The sequence below is a fragment of the Rhamphochromis longiceps genome, linkage group LG20 (genome assembly GCF_057381845.1).
Source record: "Rhamphochromis longiceps isolate RC_006_pf linkage group LG20, R_longiceps_female_GT1.1, whole genome shotgun sequence".
NCBI classification, from domain to species: domain Eukaryota; kingdom Metazoa; phylum Chordata; class Actinopteri; order Cichliformes; family Cichlidae; genus Rhamphochromis; species Rhamphochromis longiceps.
The window spans coordinates 3,254,533-3,274,657 of NC_140576.1; the positions used below are offsets into that span (position 1 = coordinate 3,254,533).

General features: G+C 42.6%; 1 protein-coding gene and 3 non-coding genes across 7 annotated transcripts in view; 2 read left to right on the forward strand and 2 right to left on the reverse strand.

Moving 5' to 3' along the window:
- The window catches only part of adcy6b (adenylate cyclase 6b), a 41,755-nt gene extending 23,653 nt beyond the window's left edge, over positions 1-18,102 (reverse strand). The window contains exons 1-5 of one of the 4 annotated variants that reach the window (XM_085394646.1): positions 11,256-11,491; positions 10,773-10,912; positions 8,263-8,688; positions 6,015-6,212; positions 5,008-5,914 (exon numbers count right to left, since the gene is read on the reverse strand). In XM_085394646.1, the coding sequence (XP_085250772.1) occupies positions 5,008-5,913 (906 nt within the window). In that variant the 5' untranslated portion in view covers position 5,914; positions 6,015-6,212; positions 8,263-8,688; positions 10,773-10,912; positions 11,256-11,491. Of the gene's footprint in view, positions 1-5,007; positions 5,915-6,014; positions 6,213-8,262; positions 8,689-10,772; positions 11,492-17,875 lie in introns of those variants that run through there. The other 3 variants (XM_085394648.1, XM_085394647.1, XM_085394644.1) reach the window with 3 other exon arrangements.
- Positions 906-977, forward strand: trnac-gca (transfer RNA cysteine (anticodon GCA)). The gene has a single exon. It is a non-coding gene; the product is annotated as a tRNA-Cys (tRNA).
- On the forward strand, positions 3,521-3,592 carry trnac-gca (transfer RNA cysteine (anticodon GCA)). The gene has a single exon. It is a non-coding gene; the product is annotated as a tRNA-Cys (tRNA).
- A 1,363-nt stretch (positions 18,103-19,465) lies between the features above and the next one.
- Positions 19,466-19,537, reverse strand: trnac-gca (transfer RNA cysteine (anticodon GCA)). The gene has a single exon. It is a non-coding gene; the product is annotated as a tRNA-Cys (tRNA).
- Between the last annotated feature and the right edge of the window lie 588 nt (positions 19,538-20,125).

The following is a 20,125-nucleotide window of genomic DNA, read 5'->3' on the forward strand; positions in this document are numbered from 1 at the left end:
CCAGGGCCAGAGCTAAACAGGACATCAAACCAACGGGCCCGTAGTCACGTTGTACACTCTGGGACATGAGCACTTAACACATAACCTCAATGTACCAGTAGAGTTATGTCAATATTGCCTTCTTCATAATGGCTGCACATTCATCTGGTTGATTAATAGTCATGACTGGTGGAGAAAGACAGTAACAGAGGGTCAGACCGCACATGTTTTTGAACTTATCTATTTTTTTTATTTAAATTTAATACATTTATATGGGAAAAGCTATTTTTAGAAATTAAAAACATAAAAAAAAATAGTCCATATCAGATCTGGAGGTGATCAGCTCATGGCACTGCTGAGGTGTTACTGAAGCCCATGCTGCTTTGATTGCTGAGCTCAGCTCTATTTCTAGTTTGGATCTTTTTAATGTTCCTCTTGACCATATTCCGTATGGAATATCAGGCAAGTTGGCTTACCAATTAAGTACAATAACGACATGGTCAGCAAACCAGCAGTAATTTTGACACTGCGGGCAGCTGCCAAGTCCTGCTGGAAAAGGAAACCAGCATCTCCATAAAACTGCTCTGAAAAGGCCTGGTAGGTGGCTGCACATGCCATGACACACAGAGCAATCATAGATCATAGATAGTGGTAACTTCATACTGGACTTTAAACACCTTGGACTTTGTTCTGCTCCACTCCTCCTGCAGTTTCTGGGACCGTGACTTCCAGCAACAGCCCACGCAAAAAAACTTGTTATGTGTTTGTTAGATGCTCAATGGGTACTAGGTGGCCCAAAGTGTGCCAAGAAAATGTTAATCACATCATTACACCACCAGGGTGGATGTCAAGAAGAAACCATTTGTGGTGGGGCATTGGTGAACAGTTTACAGATCATCTGAAGGGCCAGGTGCAACTCTTGCATAGGGGGTGTAGCTCAGTGGTAGAGCATTTGACTGCAGATCAAGTGGTCTCTGGTTCAATTCCAGATGCCCCCTATAGAGCCACCAATGGAAAAGACAACTCTGAGAACTGTGAGAGCAGTTGAGATCTGAAGGGGACCTTAGCTTTTTTTTTTTTTTTTTTTTTTTGGAAGACCTTCCAAAAGTCCAAAGAACAATTGCCGAAAACAATTTCTCAACTGAAATCTCCTGAAACTGTCCCTCCCAGCTGCCTAAACACTTGATACAATAAAGAATGGCTCACTATTTTCATGACAAATTCTGGGCCTAGCAAATCATGCAGCAGAAACTCAGATTCATCAGACCAGGCAACAATTTTTAAAGTAATCTGTTGTTCAAACTTTAGAGATGGCTATGCATGAAAAATCCCAGTAGGTCAGTGGTTTGAAATATTCAGCCCACGTGGCACCATCAACCATGCCACATTCAAAGTCACTGAAATGACCTTTCTTCCTTTCTGATGCTTAGTTTTCACATCAGTGGGTCACCTTTACCATGTCTACATGCCTAAAAGCATTGAGCTGCTTCCATGTGATTGGCTGATGATAGATGTTTGCGGTAAATAAGGAGGCGAACAGGTGAACCTAAAGTTCTCTAAATACAGTTTTCAACCATTTTCTCTACTCGACTCTTGGCTGTCTAGGATATCAGCGAATAAAGATATAGGATAAAGAAGTCTTTTGACCTCTAATTATGCAGACCTATTCCAGTAGAGTCCAATAATATAAAAATACAAATTAAAGACATGTTGGTGAGATTGATTCACTACAAATCAAAAGAATTTCAAACAGCTTGCTTCTGTTTGGCAGATATAATCTAGACTCTAGACTGCATGTCAAAGTCTCCTTGGGCAGGATACCGAACCCCACCAAATCCCACCAAACCCACTAAACGCCACCGACCCGCCGAACCCCTAAGAGAAAGTGTGTGAATGTGAGATTAAATAAGCTTAGACATAGAATAAGCAGTTGTGTGAATGAGGCTTGTAGTAAAAAAGTGAGTGCTCACATAGAGTAGACAAGCACTATATAAGAACCAGTCCATTTTCCGTGTATATAAAAAACAACTAAACACACTGGCGTTGTGGAAAGTTGGCTGTGACTTTGACATCTATCAGCGTATAACATGAATTTAATGAAACGAAGGTTGTTCGGATTAATAGCTGATAAAAAAAAATGGTTTGCTGCAGGTCTGAAGGACATCCACTATTTCTGTACTGGAGGTCTACTTTGTTTACAAAACACTACGTACAGTTTAATAGTGCAGTCGGTGCACATCCACTTAATGCAAACACAGTGTAAATTGTGATAAAATCAATGAGTAACTGACAGCACATACAGAAGGAACCAACATACAAAAGTGATGAAGAAATATTTCCAGTGTGCTGGGAGCTGAAGTCATTGTAAGTGCCTAATCCTGTTTTGTTTTTCCCCACAGCTTCCAGTATGAAGAAGTAATCATTCTGTTTTCCATAAAATTCATTGCACAATCTGAGCATCCCACCCCACCCCATTTCATTTTACTACAGTACAATAGCCTCCTTGTTTTAGGGACTGGCGGCCTGGATGGCACCATGCTACATTATCATGATATTCCTCCACAGTGTAGCTAAATGGGCTCATTCAACCCAGATGACCTTCTACAAACCCCAAAAGAGCTGCTGGTAGCTGCCCTACAGCACATAATGTAAGCTCATTAAAAATCTCATTTGAAAACTGCTGAGATCTACAGTAGCATCTACTTTTAGTACATCACCTTTGACATGGAAAAGTGGTTAAGAGCCTTTAAAATGTTTTGTCCTATATTGATGGAAAGAGAAAGTAGGCCGTTTCCACTGATGAGTACAGTAACAACATTGTACTCCTTTGTGTCGTGATAATAGCGGGCCCAGACTAACACAAATCAACAAGTGTGAGATGTTTTGTCTTGTTTACTCACAAATTTTAAGAACATTCATACACAGGCAGTTACTGGGAATAATACTGGCTCAGCTTCAAAACGTGGACGTGACCGTCGCTATCTTTTTGAAAACAAATCCCCAGTGGCTTCCTGTAAAAAAGAAATTGGTCCATGTAACCGTATTCCTGTTTATGCATGTATTTATAAAAAGACTTACCGTAATTGTGATGTTGAACCAAAACAAAAAACTTGGAGTTCTGCAAAATGCGTCATTACTACCATTGGATATCCAATAGGAGTAAGCCAAACAAAAAAGCTTCGGACATATTTCTTTGTTAAGGGACAAATTTAGTTTTAGGGTGAATTTTTAGGGGAATTTTGAACAAAGACACACATTTAAATTCTCTCCTAGGCTGCTAGTGTCATACTAGTAACTAGGATTCATCACGCCATAGGACCTGTTCCCACTGATATTCCAGGCCAGCTCTTGTGCAATTTGTCATACCTCAGCCTTTTCTCCTTGTTTCTTTTCCTTTCCTTTCCTTGAGACATTTCCTTGTTTCTGCCTTTTCATTAAGAATAGCTTGTTGGCAGCCACCCTTCCACTGAGATCATTTGTGATGGCGAACAGTTGAGGGATCATCTGCTAACGGTTTGGAGCCCGGTACTGCTCTCGTGTAGGGGGTATAGCTCAGTGGCAGAGCATTTGACTGCAGATCAAGAGGTCTCCGGTTCAAATCCGGATACCCCCTGTAATAGCTCAAGAGGGGGAAAAGAAAAAATATTGGGGGGAATCCTGGCGAGCTGTTGCTCAAGACATCCTAACTGAAGGGACAGGTGCATCTCTCGGGTCTTCAAGCTTTTTTTTTTTTTTGAAATGTCATATTCCTGACCTACAGAGATTGTTCGTCTGCAGGAAATTCTCTAGTTTTCTCACAATTTTTATGACCACACTGAACACAATTTCAAGATATGACAAGTTTTTGGCTAATAGCTCTTTGGGGAATCACCTTGTCGGTGCAAACATAATCTGTGCTATCTTTGACATTTTTCATAGATTCCATTAAAGAAATATGAAATCATTTTATGTGTTTTTGTGACAGGATAGCAATAACATAATGCCTTTAAATGGTTTTTTGTTTTTGTTAAGCCAGCCATTGTTTTTAGACATAGCACTGGTTCACCCTTTGAGTTAGGGGCCTTTTTATGCTTTACTGATTCATAGGTCAGTGTTAAGTGGCTTAACAAGCATTCCTCTGAAAGTGGTCAAGTACAAGGACTGAACTGTAAGTGAGAGAAAAAGCAGCCACGATCCAAAGATAAAACTTTCAAAGACTTTCAGAAATCCTGGAGAACTATTGCTCAAGACCACTTTTAAAAATTACTAGCATGTCTGACTCCGTGTGTAACGGACATTACATGTTGTTATAATTACACAAAATGTGTTCTAGACCACAAATTTTATTTTCCAGTTTATACCTGACTTTTAGGACCTTCAAGCCTGTAGTTATGTTCTTTATCAGTTGGAGCCCCTCCTCATTGTCCTTCTTCTTCTTTGGTGCAACCCTATAAATACAGTGTACCCCTTTGGCCTCTCCCCTTTTCTACAATTACCCTGTGGGAGAGGTTGGTGTCATTTCTTTCCAGACCCTGTACAACACACATATAATGTATATTTAGCCACCCTGATGTTTCTGATTGTGTGTCTTTAGTTCAATTATTGTCATCATTGTGCCTGTTTTTGTTAGATGCTATAAATGTGTAGTATGTGTATGCCACAAATGTGTTTTAGGCGCCGTTAATGCTAGCATGAATATATAATTCTGGCTAGCTTGGAAGTTGTGATGGGTTGAGCTAACCCTCTCCCCCACTGTTTGTGTTTGGTTGTAGGAGCTGGAGCGAGCAAGTTATTTACTTGGAGGTCTTTCTTTCTTTTACCTTTCTTTGTCAGACACAACGCAAAAACACACCGGTCACACGTGGAAGCAAAGTAAAAAACTGAAAAAAATAATACAATATAAAACATAAATGATGTTTGAAAGTAACTCAAACTGAGTGTTTTGAAATAAATATTCTACTGAACAATTGCTCTATGGATGTTGAAATAAGATCAAATTAAATATAAATGCATATCTCCATCTATTCTAGAATTATTGTCATCACTTACCTGTTTAAAAAAACCGAACTTATCCTTATTGTCTTTGCTGAGATACCAGGTGACTATGTGTACGATGGACAGCACAGCTCCACTAAGCACAGCAGCTCTCATTCTGACTGGCAACAAGGTATAGATAATGTAGATGAAGAACATTGTCCACCAGATGCCCTCTGATGCACTGTGGGGGGACACGCTGACGATCCCATATACTTGCACTACAATCAGTACCCCGATCACAAGGTAGCTCACAATCCACATGTAATCTTGGTGGAAGCCGTTTCGATTGCACACCACCATCATCGCCAGGAAAACAACCATGGCCACAGACAGTACTGAGATGTAGCCAGGTCTGAGGCTTGACTCCGGTTGGAAACAGTGGAAGGTAAGCATAACAACGCACACCACCACCAGAACTCCCATTAGCATGGTCAGAGAGCTCTGGTTGAGCCTGAAGAAGTACCGCTGATAAAGACGTTCCAGCTTGGTGGACTGAAATTTCTTGGATTGAAAAACCCGCACGACCTGCATACAACAGTCTGCGGCAGTCATTGTCTTGCAGCTACCCTCAGAGAACTGTCCTAATTCCTCCTCTTTCCTACCCTTCAGCTCACCGTCTTCGAAGCCCAGATTCACAGCCTTTAGACCCAGATCTCCACCACCAACCATCCGTTTCGCATAGTGGTCTTCCTGCCAGCCACAGCGCAGGCCAAAATTGTTCCCACTGGTGCCTGCCCCACAGTGGTAATTTTGAGGGGCAGCATTAGGGGTTTCCAAGTCCTCCGGGTCCCTCAGGCAGCTCATGTAACGTGGGTTGCATAGTGACGAGCTGTCCTTCCTTTTTTTGCCATTGCGCTCTCCCCATGCTGTCTTTCGCTGGTCCACTCTGCCTGGAAAGAGGTCTCTGGCCCATGACATCCTACAAAACACAACATACAATTGGTAATGTTTCACATAAAACAGTACTGATCTTGAAGCTTTTAATCTCTTTTAATATAGAGATTTGAGAATCGTCTCACCTGTGTTGGCTTAATTGTGTTTAGCAACACTGCGCTCTTTGGCCAGGCCACTAGTTTACCCCAGCGAGCACACACCATGAGCTCAAATTGGCCAAAAGCATCAGAGGGGCGTCTGCATTTGAGTTGCTTTCTTTTGTAGAAACAGTCAGTGTGTCAACTCTATACACCACCGAGTGCCTTTAAAAACCACCTGTTCTCCTGTAAAAGCAAATGAAAAACCAAACACAAAAAACATGTGATATTGTTAAGCAAACAAAGCATGAGGGAATATCACCTGATTGCATTAACATTAATAGTATGCATTTTTCATATTACACATATGTTTGGTGTTATAGGGCCTATTTATGCCACTGAATGTGCACGTCTTTGTATGGTTTGCCCATTCCACTTCTTTTCTTTCCATGCCTCAGCCAGCCTGGGACCACACTTTCAAATGTTTTTGTTCTGCCTGCAAAATGCTGAACTGTAAAAGCAGAACCTCCTCTAATTCCTGCCTCGTGCAGCAGGTGCCGTTCATAAGTTTTATCCTGAAACCATGACAAAGAATGCAGTCCCGTTCCAACCAGCTCTACACTGATTGCCGGCTTCCACAACTGGTATCAAACACCACTTCTTGGTGGCTAGCACTCTGCCATGCTTTGCCACCGAAATCTGCCCCTAACATCTTGAGTGGGCAGGCATGGGTGTGCTCTATTTGACAACAAAGGCCTACTGAGTGGGCACCATCAGAGATCAAGAGCTCTCCAGTCCAGATTAAATTGTCCATGCTTCCCCCATTAGCTTTGATGACTCACTATAGCTGGATTGTAGCAGTACATGTCAAGGACAGCGCTAACCTCTAAACTCTAAGCAAATCTCCCAGGCTGACAGAGCTAAGACTAATGGTGGGAAGAGCAAGCATGAAGTGCACACATGTTTATAATCAACAGCAGCCTCTAACATGAAAGCTGCCAAGCTGAAAACTAAAAGGATAACTATTTAACTATATGTTAAATATAACCCACACTGGTGCAAGCTGGGAAACCATCTCTTCAGTAACTATTATTTAATTAAATTCCTTCCTACTTAATAATAGATTAATAGCTGATCACAACATTTACAAACTGGTAAAGTAATTAGCATGCTGTTTCACGTTGGGTGCATTTTTTTAAAAAAATTTTTTGGCGTATGACCCACTCTGGCACACTGCAAGCATGTGTCCCTTCACCTTCATTTTTCCTGCAGAAACAACCTTAGTCCTCGACTCATCCTTATACATTTACGACAGGTCAGACTGCGACATGCGGCTCTTATGTAATGCAATCTATGCAGGCATACATCTGCCATAAACCACGAAACGAATCTGTACATTGCACATGTGTACATTGGAATCAGCCGTCCTGCGTGCGTTTAAAAATTAGGACGATGCGTACGAGCAAATATCTGTATTATTGTGCACATTGACACGGAGCAGCAACAGTCCTGCGGTCACCGGCGCTAACATGATTCTGATGTCCGAAAACATGTTTGGCAATTACACGTGTAGGCCCAGGCTGTGTCTGAATAAGGGGCAGTCGGCCGAAGCGCATTACATAACAGGACGCTCTAAGTAGCCACTGAGGCACTGCTCCCAGTGTTCAAATGTAGCCGCTTTAACCACAAATCTCATGGAGACGGCGTTGGACCCGGATAGTCTGGAGTCAGCCGGGAGTGTGTGGGTTGCAGAAGAAAGTGCAGGTTGCCACACATCAGCGCCTCTACTAACTTGTCGTGAGTAAAACATTCCGTTGGGCAACTTCTGCCTTGGCAGCTGATCCTCTGATATCGGATGAATGTGCTATCCAGCTCACAGGACTACTGTACAGTGATAAGGGCTGTAAAAGGGCTACACACCGGGCCTGTTCCCCCAACATAAACGCGTACGTCATTATGTTTGGACTCCAAACAGGTCACTGGGCAAGAGGACGCTGGTGAAACGCTCTGGGCAGAATCGCCAAGTGTCACTCGGCTGATTCGCCTCTTCGCGTTAAATGTCACATTACATAAATAAAGTGATGTCTGCGCCTGTGTACAGTAGTGTACAGTCCCGCTGAATAGTTCAGGCGGCTCAACGCCGCCGCAGTCATCACAGCAAAACACACTCCAGTGCAAGTCAACTGCTCCCAGTCTTTTCCACGGCTCTATCCTTTGACTGCTTTTCAGTGTCGCCGAGCTGTAGCAAATTCACATTGTTGCCCAATACAAAGCTTAAGACATGCAGTGTACTTACCAGTGGACATCCAGTAGGAGTAACCGTAACACTGCAGTGGAGCTTAGCCCTGTCTTCGGTCTTTACGCAGCCGCCGTGACACACTTCGGATGCGGGTCTGTCCTTGTGGAAAGCAAGGGAAAACTGCGAAATTGGCAGGACAGCCTTCTCTCTTCCCAGCCAAAGCTACGACCCTACATTCACAGCGCTCCTCTCTCCCTCTCTCTATCTCTCTCCCTCACACACACACAGTCACACACACACTGACAGTTCCAGTCCAACATTCCCATCCCATTCATGATCGCAGGAGTCCCCCTAGAGGTGACGTGCGTGCGTCTCCACCTGCTCGAGTGTGATCCGCTCTCCTGCCCGTCATTATGTCCATTTGTTCCTTCCTCCTCGTTTACTTCACCCTTGTTGTAACACAGCGTGCAGATTAATAGCAAGCTAGGAGAGAACAAAGAAGCTGTTGTTAAGCATTGCATGCAAATATTGTCAAAACACCACCTAGTGGCGATGATTTATCCACTAAAAACTTCCAAAAGTCTCCCGAAGCGATCATGTTGACCTCTAAACTGTTTTTTATTCAGTTCTTACAATCATCACAGTTGGTCTTATATAAAGTACATCAAAACCATTTATTAAGAAACAACTGACTCGGGCTTAATGGCTGCACAGACCACCAAAAATCACTCAGTGCAAACTGTGTGAACTAGGAGCTCAACAAGTGCTCAATTTGCTGACAGGGACAATGAATATTAAATATTGGGCTTCAGTAAGCACGCAGTATGACTACATTAATGCACACAGTTGTAAGTTAGTTTACTCTGCTTTTACATGGAAGGACTGCTGCATAAATCTATGTTACAGCACCATATTTTACTAATGTGAGCCTAAATATTACTAAAATGGCTTTATATTAGCCAGGGCAACACAAGTGTGGGTGCAGAAGAAACAGAATAGAAAATGGAAAATTGCTTCTTATTTTGTTTGTTTTGGTCTTTGCTTAACTTTAAAATACTCCCGAGGCGTCCAACTGGATTTATGTCTCTAATTTAGGAGACTGGTGACAGTCTTCACTTCTCCTTTAAATGCAATTTCATGATTGCTTTGTGTGGGAAATTTATGTTTTTCAAGTGTCTTGAGACTAGAAATCATCTTTGATCTTTTATGCATTGTTGCACTTCAAAATGCATTAAACCTGCGTTCACAGAAAAATGTACAAATGTCATCTGTCCAGCATGGTTAACGCTTGTATAGATCTACCTCCAGCTGTTGTAATCCTAGCCAGGTCCACTCCAACCATGCTGGACGCCATCTGAGTCCAATAAATATATTTTGATTTCATCTGTCCAAAACTGTGCTGCCAGTTTTCATTAGCTTCTTTTAATGCTCAAAGTTCGAGTTTGAAGTTTTGTGCTGTTTTCAGACCAGATGTGTCTTTTTTTCTCCTTTTTCTTGGACACTGTGTATAGTAGGGGTTGTCCTAATGCAAAATTCTTCACAATATCTGAGCAGTCACTGAAACAGCAGTTTACCACACAGCTGTTCAAAAAACTGTAATTTATAGCTAAACTTCTATTTTTAAAAAAAGTTGTTTTAGATCAACGTTTGTCTTTTCTAGACAAGAACAAAATTTATGAGACCTTCCCGTCAGGTTTCAGGGACTTTCACAATGCTCAGTCTTCTCTTTTAAAAGTAATAAATGATACTCTACTGAATGTCTGGTGATTTCTGTACTGGTGATTGTTCCATCTTAGCTCCGCTGGGCCCGAGTGCTACCTTTTACTCAGTCAATCATGATTTACTCATTTAGCATTTGGAACATTGTGTAGGAGTCAAGGGTTTGGCTCGAAACAGGTTTCAGTCTTATATTAAATAAGGGGCTTTTTCAGTCTACATTGGAAAATACTCTTCTATGACATCTGGAGTTCCCAGAGACTCTATTTTGTGGCCTGTTCTGTTTTCTTTGTACATGCTGCCTCTGAATATGACATGTCTTTTTCATTCCAACTCAGATGATTTACAAACATATACCAGGGAATCTTGGAAATCACTCCTCTATACAAGGGCACAATCCCTGTATCCTGGCTTCAAATAATTCAATGTTTCATATTTTCCCACAGCTAAACAAGGCAAGAATGAGGTTATATTGTGTGGCCTTCCATCTTTAGTTTAGCATATATATGGAGTTATTCAGTCAGTCTTATTTATTTACAGTTAGACCAAAACCCTTTAGCTAGATTTCTGGCTGGGGCAAAAAAAGAAAAGAAAAGATCACATTGTTCCAGTGCTGACAGCCTTGCAGTGGCTCCCTGTGCATTACAGAATTCAGTATAAAGTGTCACTGTTTGTGTTTAGCCTTAAATGGTCTAGCATCAAATCATGTGGCAGATATACAGCATTCATATGCCTCCTCAAGATCATTAAGGTCAGCATCCAGTCACTACTAACTATCTGAGGGAAGCTTTCTAACTTGATGTTATTGCATCAACACCTCACACATGCATCAAGTCTTACTGTTTTTATACCTTAGCTGATAACACCTTTATTTTATGCAAGTGTACTGCCTCTGCTATGGTTGGGCAGTCAGCTAAACTCCTTCCCCACATCAAGACTCTGACGACACGATTCCCGGTTCACAGGTTTATTGACACAGGGAAAGGTGAAACTGTAACAAACAGTACAAGGCATAATCACTGTACTTATTCACCATGTACATATATAACGATGAAAATATATTAACCCAGTTTTTTAATATGTCAACATGCAATGTTCATATGAATTACTTCCCTTTTTAAGTCAAATACAAACATCAAATTATGATTTTAACAAGTCTTACTATAATGAATGCCTCCAATTCGTTTGTCATTCCCCTTTAACTAGCTCCATAAGCGATTGCTAGCTTAAACTGCATAAGATTGGTTTTATCATTAAACTTACAGAAAAATGAACTTACTTGAAAGAAAGTGGTCTATACATGCACATAAAATATAAAACAAGTCTATACATACCCACAATGCTACCAAAGGCATAGGATGTATGTGGATGCCACTGGATTTATCTGGCTAAGGCCACCATGCTGCACATGCCTTCTCCTTAATCCACAGACTTACTTCCTGTTTACCGACGACATCATGTCCTATTACAGACTACAGGTTTTAAGGTGGCACCAGAGAGTTACAATTGCATATTTAAACATTTACCAAATCCAAGAAAACAGTCTACCTTAAAAACTTTTGATATCAGAACACTCCCCGCCTGGCGTGATTAACGCCACCACACTTTGTCAATGACAGTTCAACACCTAGACATCTGAAGCCAGAAGAAGTACTATTTCTGTAATGGGTCTCACAAACAATGTTTCTCCTCCTGGCTTGATGACCTTGACCTCGACCTGGCGAACTTTACCATCTTTGCTTTGGAAGGTCTGTGTTACCAGACCAAGTGGCCACTTATTTCTTTGTACTTGACTGTCCTTGAGGAGAACAACATCCCCTGGCTTAATGTTTGGGTTAGATGACTGCCACTTCCTACGTGATTGCAATGTTGGAAGGAACTGCTTGCGCCACCTGTCCCAGAAGGTGTTGGACAGGTGCTGGACTTGTCTCCACTGATGCTTGTAGAGGTCAGCGGCTCCAAACTCTCCTGGAGGAGCAGGAACACAGTTTACCTTCTGTGTTAGAAGAGCAGCTGGCGTAAGAATGAATGAGTTGTCGGGGTCAGTTGTTACAGGAACAAGAGGCCGGGCATTAATGATGCCTCCTACTTCTGCCATGAAAGTTACCAACACTTCATGGGTCAGCTTCCCCTTGAGCTGGAGGAACATGGAGTCAAGAATCCTTCTAGCCAGACCAATCATCCTTTCCCACGTTCCACCAAAGTGGGAGGCATGTGGAGGGTTGAATGTCCAAGAGCAACCTTGGGCTGACAGATAAGACTTGACGCCATTGTGGTCGATGTTAGAGGGTATCTTCAAGGACTGACAAGCACCCGCAAAGTTAGTGCCTCTGTCTGATCGAATACTTTTGACCGGCCCTCTAACTGCTAGAAACCGCCTTAATGCGTTGATAAAGCTGGATGTGTCGAGGGATTCTATGACTTCAATATGTATGGCTCTTACGCTCATACATGTAAAAATCACGGCCCACCTTTTGCTGTGTGAGAGGCCTCCTCTAGTCCGGCGTGCAGAAACACTCCAAGGACCAAACACATCAAGGCCAACATTTGTGAAGGGAGGGTCTGTTGAGAGACGATCTGCCGGAAGGCTGGCCATTTTTTGGCAGCTTACTGGAGCTCTAAGTCTTCTGCATGTCACACATCGGTAGATGATGCTGCTCACTTTTCTCTTTCCACCAACTATCCAAAATCCAGCTGCACGGACGGCCCCTTCCGTAAAGAGACGCCCTTGATGGTGAACTTGTTCGTGGTACTGTCTAATGAGCAGGGTTGCAATATGATGATTGCCTGGAATAATCACAGGAGTCTTCTCACTCTGAGCAAGACTTGAATAGTGAAGACGACCTCCGACTCTTAGTAGGCCATGTGCATCAATAAAGGGATCGAGACTTTTCAGAGGACTACTTCTGGGAACCTCTTTGTGTATTACGATACATTTGATCTCCTCGCCATAAACCTCTTCTTGGACTGTTCGAATGATGATGTCTGAGGCTTGGGTGGATTCCTCAACACTAAATCCTGTCTTACAAAGATGCCAGCCCTTACAAGGTTTGTTTGTTGTGATCATGTTGTAACAACTGGCAATATGTTTCAGATGGGCGATTGCACGAGTCAGTGACTGCCACGAAGAAAACTTGGTGAATCGTTGGGACCCAAGTTGCTTGGATGCTGTAGCAGTGCTTAATGTGGACACAAGCGGTCGGATGTCTGGATCTGAACCTGGGTCCACAAGATCAAAGGTGATGTCAGGGATGTCTTGCTCTGGTTTGGACAGAAACCTGGGTCCACTAAGCCAGTTGGTGTCTTTTAAAGTGCCTGCAGCAACAGAACGTGTTGCATGGTCTGCAGGGTTCTGGTTTGTGGCCACGTAGCGCCACTGGCGTGGACTGGAGGATCTTCGAATGCGCAGGACCCGATTACTTACGTACACATAAAAACGCCTGGTCTCATTACAAATGTAGCCCAGAACCACCTTACTATCTGTGTAATAAGTCACAGCATTAAGCTGAAGATCAAGTTCTGCTGAGATCAGGTCTGACAACTCAACAGCCAGTACTGCTGCACAGAGCTCTAATCTCGGGATTGTGTGCTCTGGACGAGGAGCCAGCTTGGCCTTTCCCATGACAAACCCCACATGCTGGTTTCCAGCAGTGTCTGTGACTCTAAGATATGCTACTGCAGCAATAGCTTTTGTTGAAGCGTCAGAGAAAACACACAATTCTCTGTTGACAGCTGTCGATGGTGAAGTTTCAGTGTAGGGTCTGGGTATCGTCAGACTTGACAACTCTGTCAGTGAAGCTCTCCACGAGGCCCAAGCTTCCTCCTTGTCTCGAGGTAATGGCACATCCCAGTCACCATTCTCAGCAGTGAGCTCTCGCAGAATGGCCTTGCCTTGTATGACAACTGGTGCTACAAACCCAAGAGGGTCGTAGAGACTGTTAATGATAGATAAGACTCCCCGGCGAGTATAAGGTTTTGTCTCCTGGGAGACACTGAAGACAAAGCAATCTGTTTGAAGGTTCCAGTTGAGCCCGAGACTGCGCTGCATCGGTACTGTGTCTGCATCAAGGTCAAGATCTTTAAGGTCACTTGCATAGTCTCTTGAAGGAAAGGCTCTCATGATCTCCTTCTTGTTTGCTGCGATCTTATGCAGCCTCAGGTTAGACCTGGAGAGGACATCCTGTGTCTTCTTTAACAAGTTGATAGCTGCTTCGACTGTAGGCAGAGACTTCAGTCCATCATCTACATAAAAGTCTCGCATCACAAAATGCTTTACATCAGGGTCAGCATGGAACTCACTGACCTGAACGGATTGATGGAGGCCGTAAATAGCCACTGCAGGCGAGGGGCTATTCCCGAACACGTGGACTGTCATGCGGTAGTCCACGATATCTTTGGAGAGGTCATTATCACGGAACCATAGAAACCTCAAGAAGTTTCTGTCCTCTTCTCTGACCAAGAAAGAGTAGAACATTTGTTCTACGTCTGCTGAGAATGCAACAGCTTCCTTTCTAAAGCGAATCAATACACCCAGCAGTGTGTTGTTCAGATCAGGCCCCGTCAACAGCACATCGTTGAGTGACACACCATTGAATCGAGCACTGGAGTCAAAAACTATTCTGATCTTCTTTGGTTTCTTGGGATGGTACACACCGAATGTTGGTAAATACCATCGCTCTTCCTCCTCACCCAACGGAGGAGCCAACTCTGCATGACCATTTTTGAACATCTGTTCCATGAAGCTAAGGAAGTGTTCCCTCATTTCAGGCTTCCTCTCAAAGTTGTGAATGAGAGACTTGAGACGCTTCAGTGCCTGAGGCCTGTTGTTAGGAAGCTGCTGACGTGGACTCTTGAAGGGTAAAGGGGCTACCCAGCTGTTATTTGTGTCTTTCTGTAGTCCAGCCTTCATTATTTTCATGAATGAAGCGTCCTGAATTGAAGGAGCAACTTGGTTATCCTGTTTGGTCCTCTTGAACACATTGCATCCAAGATGGTCAACATCGCAGATGGACTCTTGTTCAGGACACGTTGGAAGATGGTCTGCAACCTGGATGGCGCTGTACCTTTCTTTAACACAAAACACATTAGGGCATGGGTTAAAGATAGATGGCCTTCGCAGCTCTGTGGTATTTGTATAGAAGGAGCTGATTGCTGATGGCCTATGGACACTGCCGAGACACACGTTGCCCACAACAACCCACCCCAGATCTAACTTCTGAGCATAGGGCTGGTTGTGTGAACCATTCACCTGTTTGCGGACTTTATGTACTCTGATAACGTCCCTCCCTAGGAGAAGCATGATCTGGGCATTTGGGTCCAGATCTGGGATGAGGTGTGCCAGTGACTTTAAATGTGCATGATGAATAGCGACATCAGGGGTTGGAATCTCATCCCTGTTGTTGGGAATTTCATTGCATTCTGTGAGACTGGGTAATGGAATGCGGACAGTCCCATCAAGAGATTCCACCTCATAGCCACTTGCCCTCCTACCTGATTATTCTTTTACTCCTGCACATGTTCTCAGTATGTATGGCGCACATGGGCTTTTGTCACCAAACACTTCAAAAAACTGTGAGCGAACTAACGACCTGTTACTTTGCTCATCCAAAATTGCATACAGCTTCACTGCTTTTTCTCTGTTCCCAGCTGGATATACCTTCACGAGGCATATTTTGGAACAGGATCGGTCCATCAGATCTCCCCCGCAAACCTTTGTGCATTTGGCTGTGATGTCCGATTGAGGCAAAGTTTCAACTTCCTCCCCGCCATGGTCTGGAGCAGGGTCCTTCACTTCTATCCAAGGTGCAGGCCCTGGATGTAGAGCTGTGTTGTGCCTTTCACTTTTGCACTCAGAACACTGCACTTTGACCTTGCAATCCCTAGCAAGGTGCGATGATGCTGAACAGCATTTGAAACACAAATTGTGCTCCCTCAAGAACATCTTGCGCTCATCAATCGATTTTTCTCTGAATGCACGACATTTGCGTAATGGGTGTGGTTTCCCATGAATGGGGCATACTTTATCACAATCATCAAGCTTTGATGAGAACTTACTAGAATCAGAACTAGCTCTGGAGGATACGTCCGTTTTACAGACTGAGATTCCTCTATGCTTGTTTGGCTGCCACGCTAACTTTTCAGTCCTGGAGCTGATGTCTGTCTGAGTGATGAAGTTGAAGCTTGGATCGTTGGCAATGCTAGCCTCCTGGCTAACAAACTCTACAAAAAAGGTAAAGGGCGGATACGGCACATGCTCTCGCCGCTTGTACGATGCGCCAGCTGAAGCCCACTTTTCTTGCAGACGAAAGGGGAGCTTCTGCACAATTGGATTGACACCTCTTGCTGTGTCGAGGAATGAAAGTCCAGGTAGGTCTCCTTCATCCTTAGCCGAAAGAAGTTCCATCAGAAGATCACTCAACTTTGTTAACTTAGCATAGTCTCGATTTCCTACCTTTGGAAATGTGTCAATGCGCTTGAAGAGAGAATCCTCTATTGCCTCTGTTGAGCCGTAGGTTCTATCAAGTCTTTCCCATATCATATCCAGCCCAGCTCCTGGATGATTAACATGAATTGCTCTGATCTGCTCTGCGTGTTCTTTTGACTCCTTGCCAAGCCACTTTAAAAGAAGATTCATCTCTTCACTCGCAGTCAAATCTAAGCCACTGGTTGCAGATAGAAATGAGCGTTTCCAGGCTCTGTAGTTCTGTGGCTTGTCATTAAATTGAAGTAAGCCTGTAGACACAAGTTCACGGCGTGCAAGATATCTCACAAAATCATTTGGGTTGGGGCTGCCATAGTTGGCGTTAGGAGATATGGGATAGGCTGAGGGAAATGCACCACTATAGTCATTTTGAGATCTGAGATTCTGGGTTGGAGTAGCAGATCTGTGTTCAAATCTTACTTGTCGTGGCTCGTGAACATCTTCTTCCTTACAGATCTGAACTCCATGTGAGCTGGGGAACGGCTGTGATTTTGTTGGCGTAACACTTTCATGCTGCTGATGCCCTGTCTCTGATACTTTGCCTTGGTCCGCAACATACTGTTGTGTTCGTTGAATAGTTTCTAGAGGGTCAGAATCTAGTACAAGGTCACAACTACGTCTTTCACTATTGATATCAGCTGCAGCTTCTAGCACTTCTGCCTCCACAATGGCTGCAGCAGTTTCTTTCTTGTATTCTAGCATTTGCATTGAGGCTTCCAATTTAGCCTTTTCTAGTTTTAGGTTTATTTCCTCCTCAGCATAAGAAAGACGAGCCTTTGCTGCTTCTGCACGTGCTCGTGCCTTGGCTGCAGCAGACCCAGTTGATGATGCATAGGAGTGCACAGAAGGAGCGTGCGAATGCGTTTTTGACATGGTTGTTTCTTCTGACTTGGACTGAACAATTTCTCAGCGAATCTCTGCTTAGATGTGCTAATTGTCCATTAGTTGATTGTGATGATGGTCTCCCTACCATCTGTCGGCGTTTCCACGTTATCTTGCCCGCTAGGAAGTGTGGTTTCACTGTACTGCCTCTGCTATGGTTGGGCAGTCAGCTAAACTCCTTCCCCACATCAAGACTCTGACGACACGATTCCCGGTTCACAGGTTTATTGACACAGGGAAAGGTGAAACTGTAACAAACAGTACAAGGCATAATCACTGTACTTATTCACCATGTACATATATAACGATGAAAATATATTAACCCAGTTTTTTAATATGTCAACATGCAATGTTCATATGAATTACTTCCCTTTTTAAGTCAAATACAAACATCAAATTATGATTTTAACAAGTCTTACTATAATGAATGCCTCCAATTCGTTTGTCATTCCCCTTTAACTAGCTCCATAAGCGATTGCTAGCTTAAACTGCATAAGATTGATTTTATCATTAAACTTACAGAAAAATGAACTTACTTGAAAGAAAGTGGTCTATACATGCACATAAAATATAAAACAAGTCTATACATACCCACAATGCTACCAAAGGCATAGGATGCATGTGGATGCCACTGGATTTATCTGGCTAAGGCCACCATGCTGCACATGCCTTCTCCTTAATTCACAGACTTACTTCCTGTTTACCGACGACATCATGTCCTATTACAGACTACAGGTTTTAAGGTGGCACCAGAGAGTTACAATTGCATATTTAAACATTTACCAAATCCAAGAAAACAGTCTACCTTAAAAACTTTTGATATCAGAACAGCAAGTGTGGACGCGTGTAGAGGAAGTCTGGGAACATTTTTGTTTTTCTTGCTCTTTTTAATTAATTAATTAATTAATTAATTAATTAATTAATTAATTAAATGTATTTATTTCTATTTATTAATTACCTACTAGGTAGAATTTGTGCCAGGTCCGAATCCCATAACACTTGTTTGGAAGGTTATACAAATATTAGACATTATTAGTCGGTAGTATACCTCATCATGCAGCTGCTCACTGAAGCCATTATTAACCTCCTAAGACCCAAACTCTTCCACGACATGCATTTTTAATTTCTCTTTGATATTTCGGCATATTGGGGCCCGATGAATGTAAAAACAAAGAATTACCAGATTTTTTTTAACCTTATTTTTGTTTTTAAAAAAAATAAGAGACACATATGAGGATATTCGTTTAAAATTTTGATAGAACAGTATCAGTATAATGTCCTCGTAAGTGGATATCAGACCCATGTAGAGCAAAATTGAGTATTTTAGTCTAAATAACCCAAAATGCGATGTCCACATATGTGGACGCCAGGTCCTAGGAGGTTAAGGAAGGGAAACCGGAATAAAAGGCTTAAATGTGCAGATGACACAAGAACTGAACTGGAAATCAGTGGCTACAGGTCTTGTGAAGTGATGAATGTTTTACTGAAATTGCCAGTAATAAATGTGCCATGCATAGCCATCTCAAGTGTTTACAGAGAGTTTTTTTTAAAAATCCAGTTAGTGCCGGTTCTCTGGGTGAAAATGCCTTGTTGATGCTAGAGGTCAGGGGAAAATGACCAGACTGCTTCAAGCTGACAGGAAGGCAAAAATAACTTAAAAAAAAAAACACACAGTTAAGTAACCACCAACATATGAAGAGCATCTCTGAATGGACAACAGGTCAAACCTTGAAGCAGATGGGCTACAGCAGCAGGGGACCCCACCAGAGGCCTCACCTGTCAACTAAGAACAGGAAACTGAGGCAACATTTTACACCAAAATTGAACAGTTACTGAAAAAAATGTTGCCTGGTCTGATAAATCTCATGTCAAATGCAACATGAAAACAAGGATCCTTCCCTGTATAAGTTGTTTAAGCTGCTGGTGGGAGTGTAAGGATGTGAGGGACATTGTCTTGGCATCTAATCACTGCATAACAAGCATACTTGTCGTATTTCAAAGATAGTCTTCAATGTGTCCATTTTTTCTATGGAAGCTGAACTATTTACAGCAGATAAACACTATCTGAAAACCATGAAAATATGAATCTGCCTCTTCAGCTAGGAAATGCTCTTGAGCTATAGTTTTTTTTTAATGTTAGAGGGTCCTTCAAAAATGTTACCTGATCATTTGAGCTTCCATAGGGGGAATCTGGAATTGAACCAGAGACCTCTTGATCTGCAGTCAAATGCTCTACCACTGAGCTATACCCCCTCAGAGAAACTGCATCTGTTCACTGAAATCTAACCAGTGGATGGGATGCTGTTATGAAGCAATTTTTAAGGAAGGGAAATAGGATAATTTTTTTGATTGAAAAGGCCAGCAATAGATATGGAGGAGGTCAAAATGCATAAAACACAGTGGAGCTTGTGTCATTCTTTGAAAGCCATGACTGCAATTCAGGCAGTACTGTTCAGGATCTTCTCAAAATTGAAAAAATTATAAACACAGAAAAGCACCATCAGATTTTGATCCACCACGCAATACTATCCAAACTGTCTGATTGGGAACAGCTTCATTTTTCAGCATGTTAATGATCCCCAACGCACTGCCAGTGCAGTAAAGGCATACCTGGATAGAAAAACACACAGTGAATCAATACACACATGTATGTTTAAACTGTCTTAATAAATCACTGGACCTATTTCCTATTTTCCTACCAAAATATTAAGATTTTTTAATAGTCTTGACATAAGTGACCAAATATGAGATTTGGATTTCATTACAGTTTGCCCAGCAGAGGGTGCCAACGGTCACGGACTGTCTCACACACCCCTTATCTTTTTAAAATAAAAACAATCT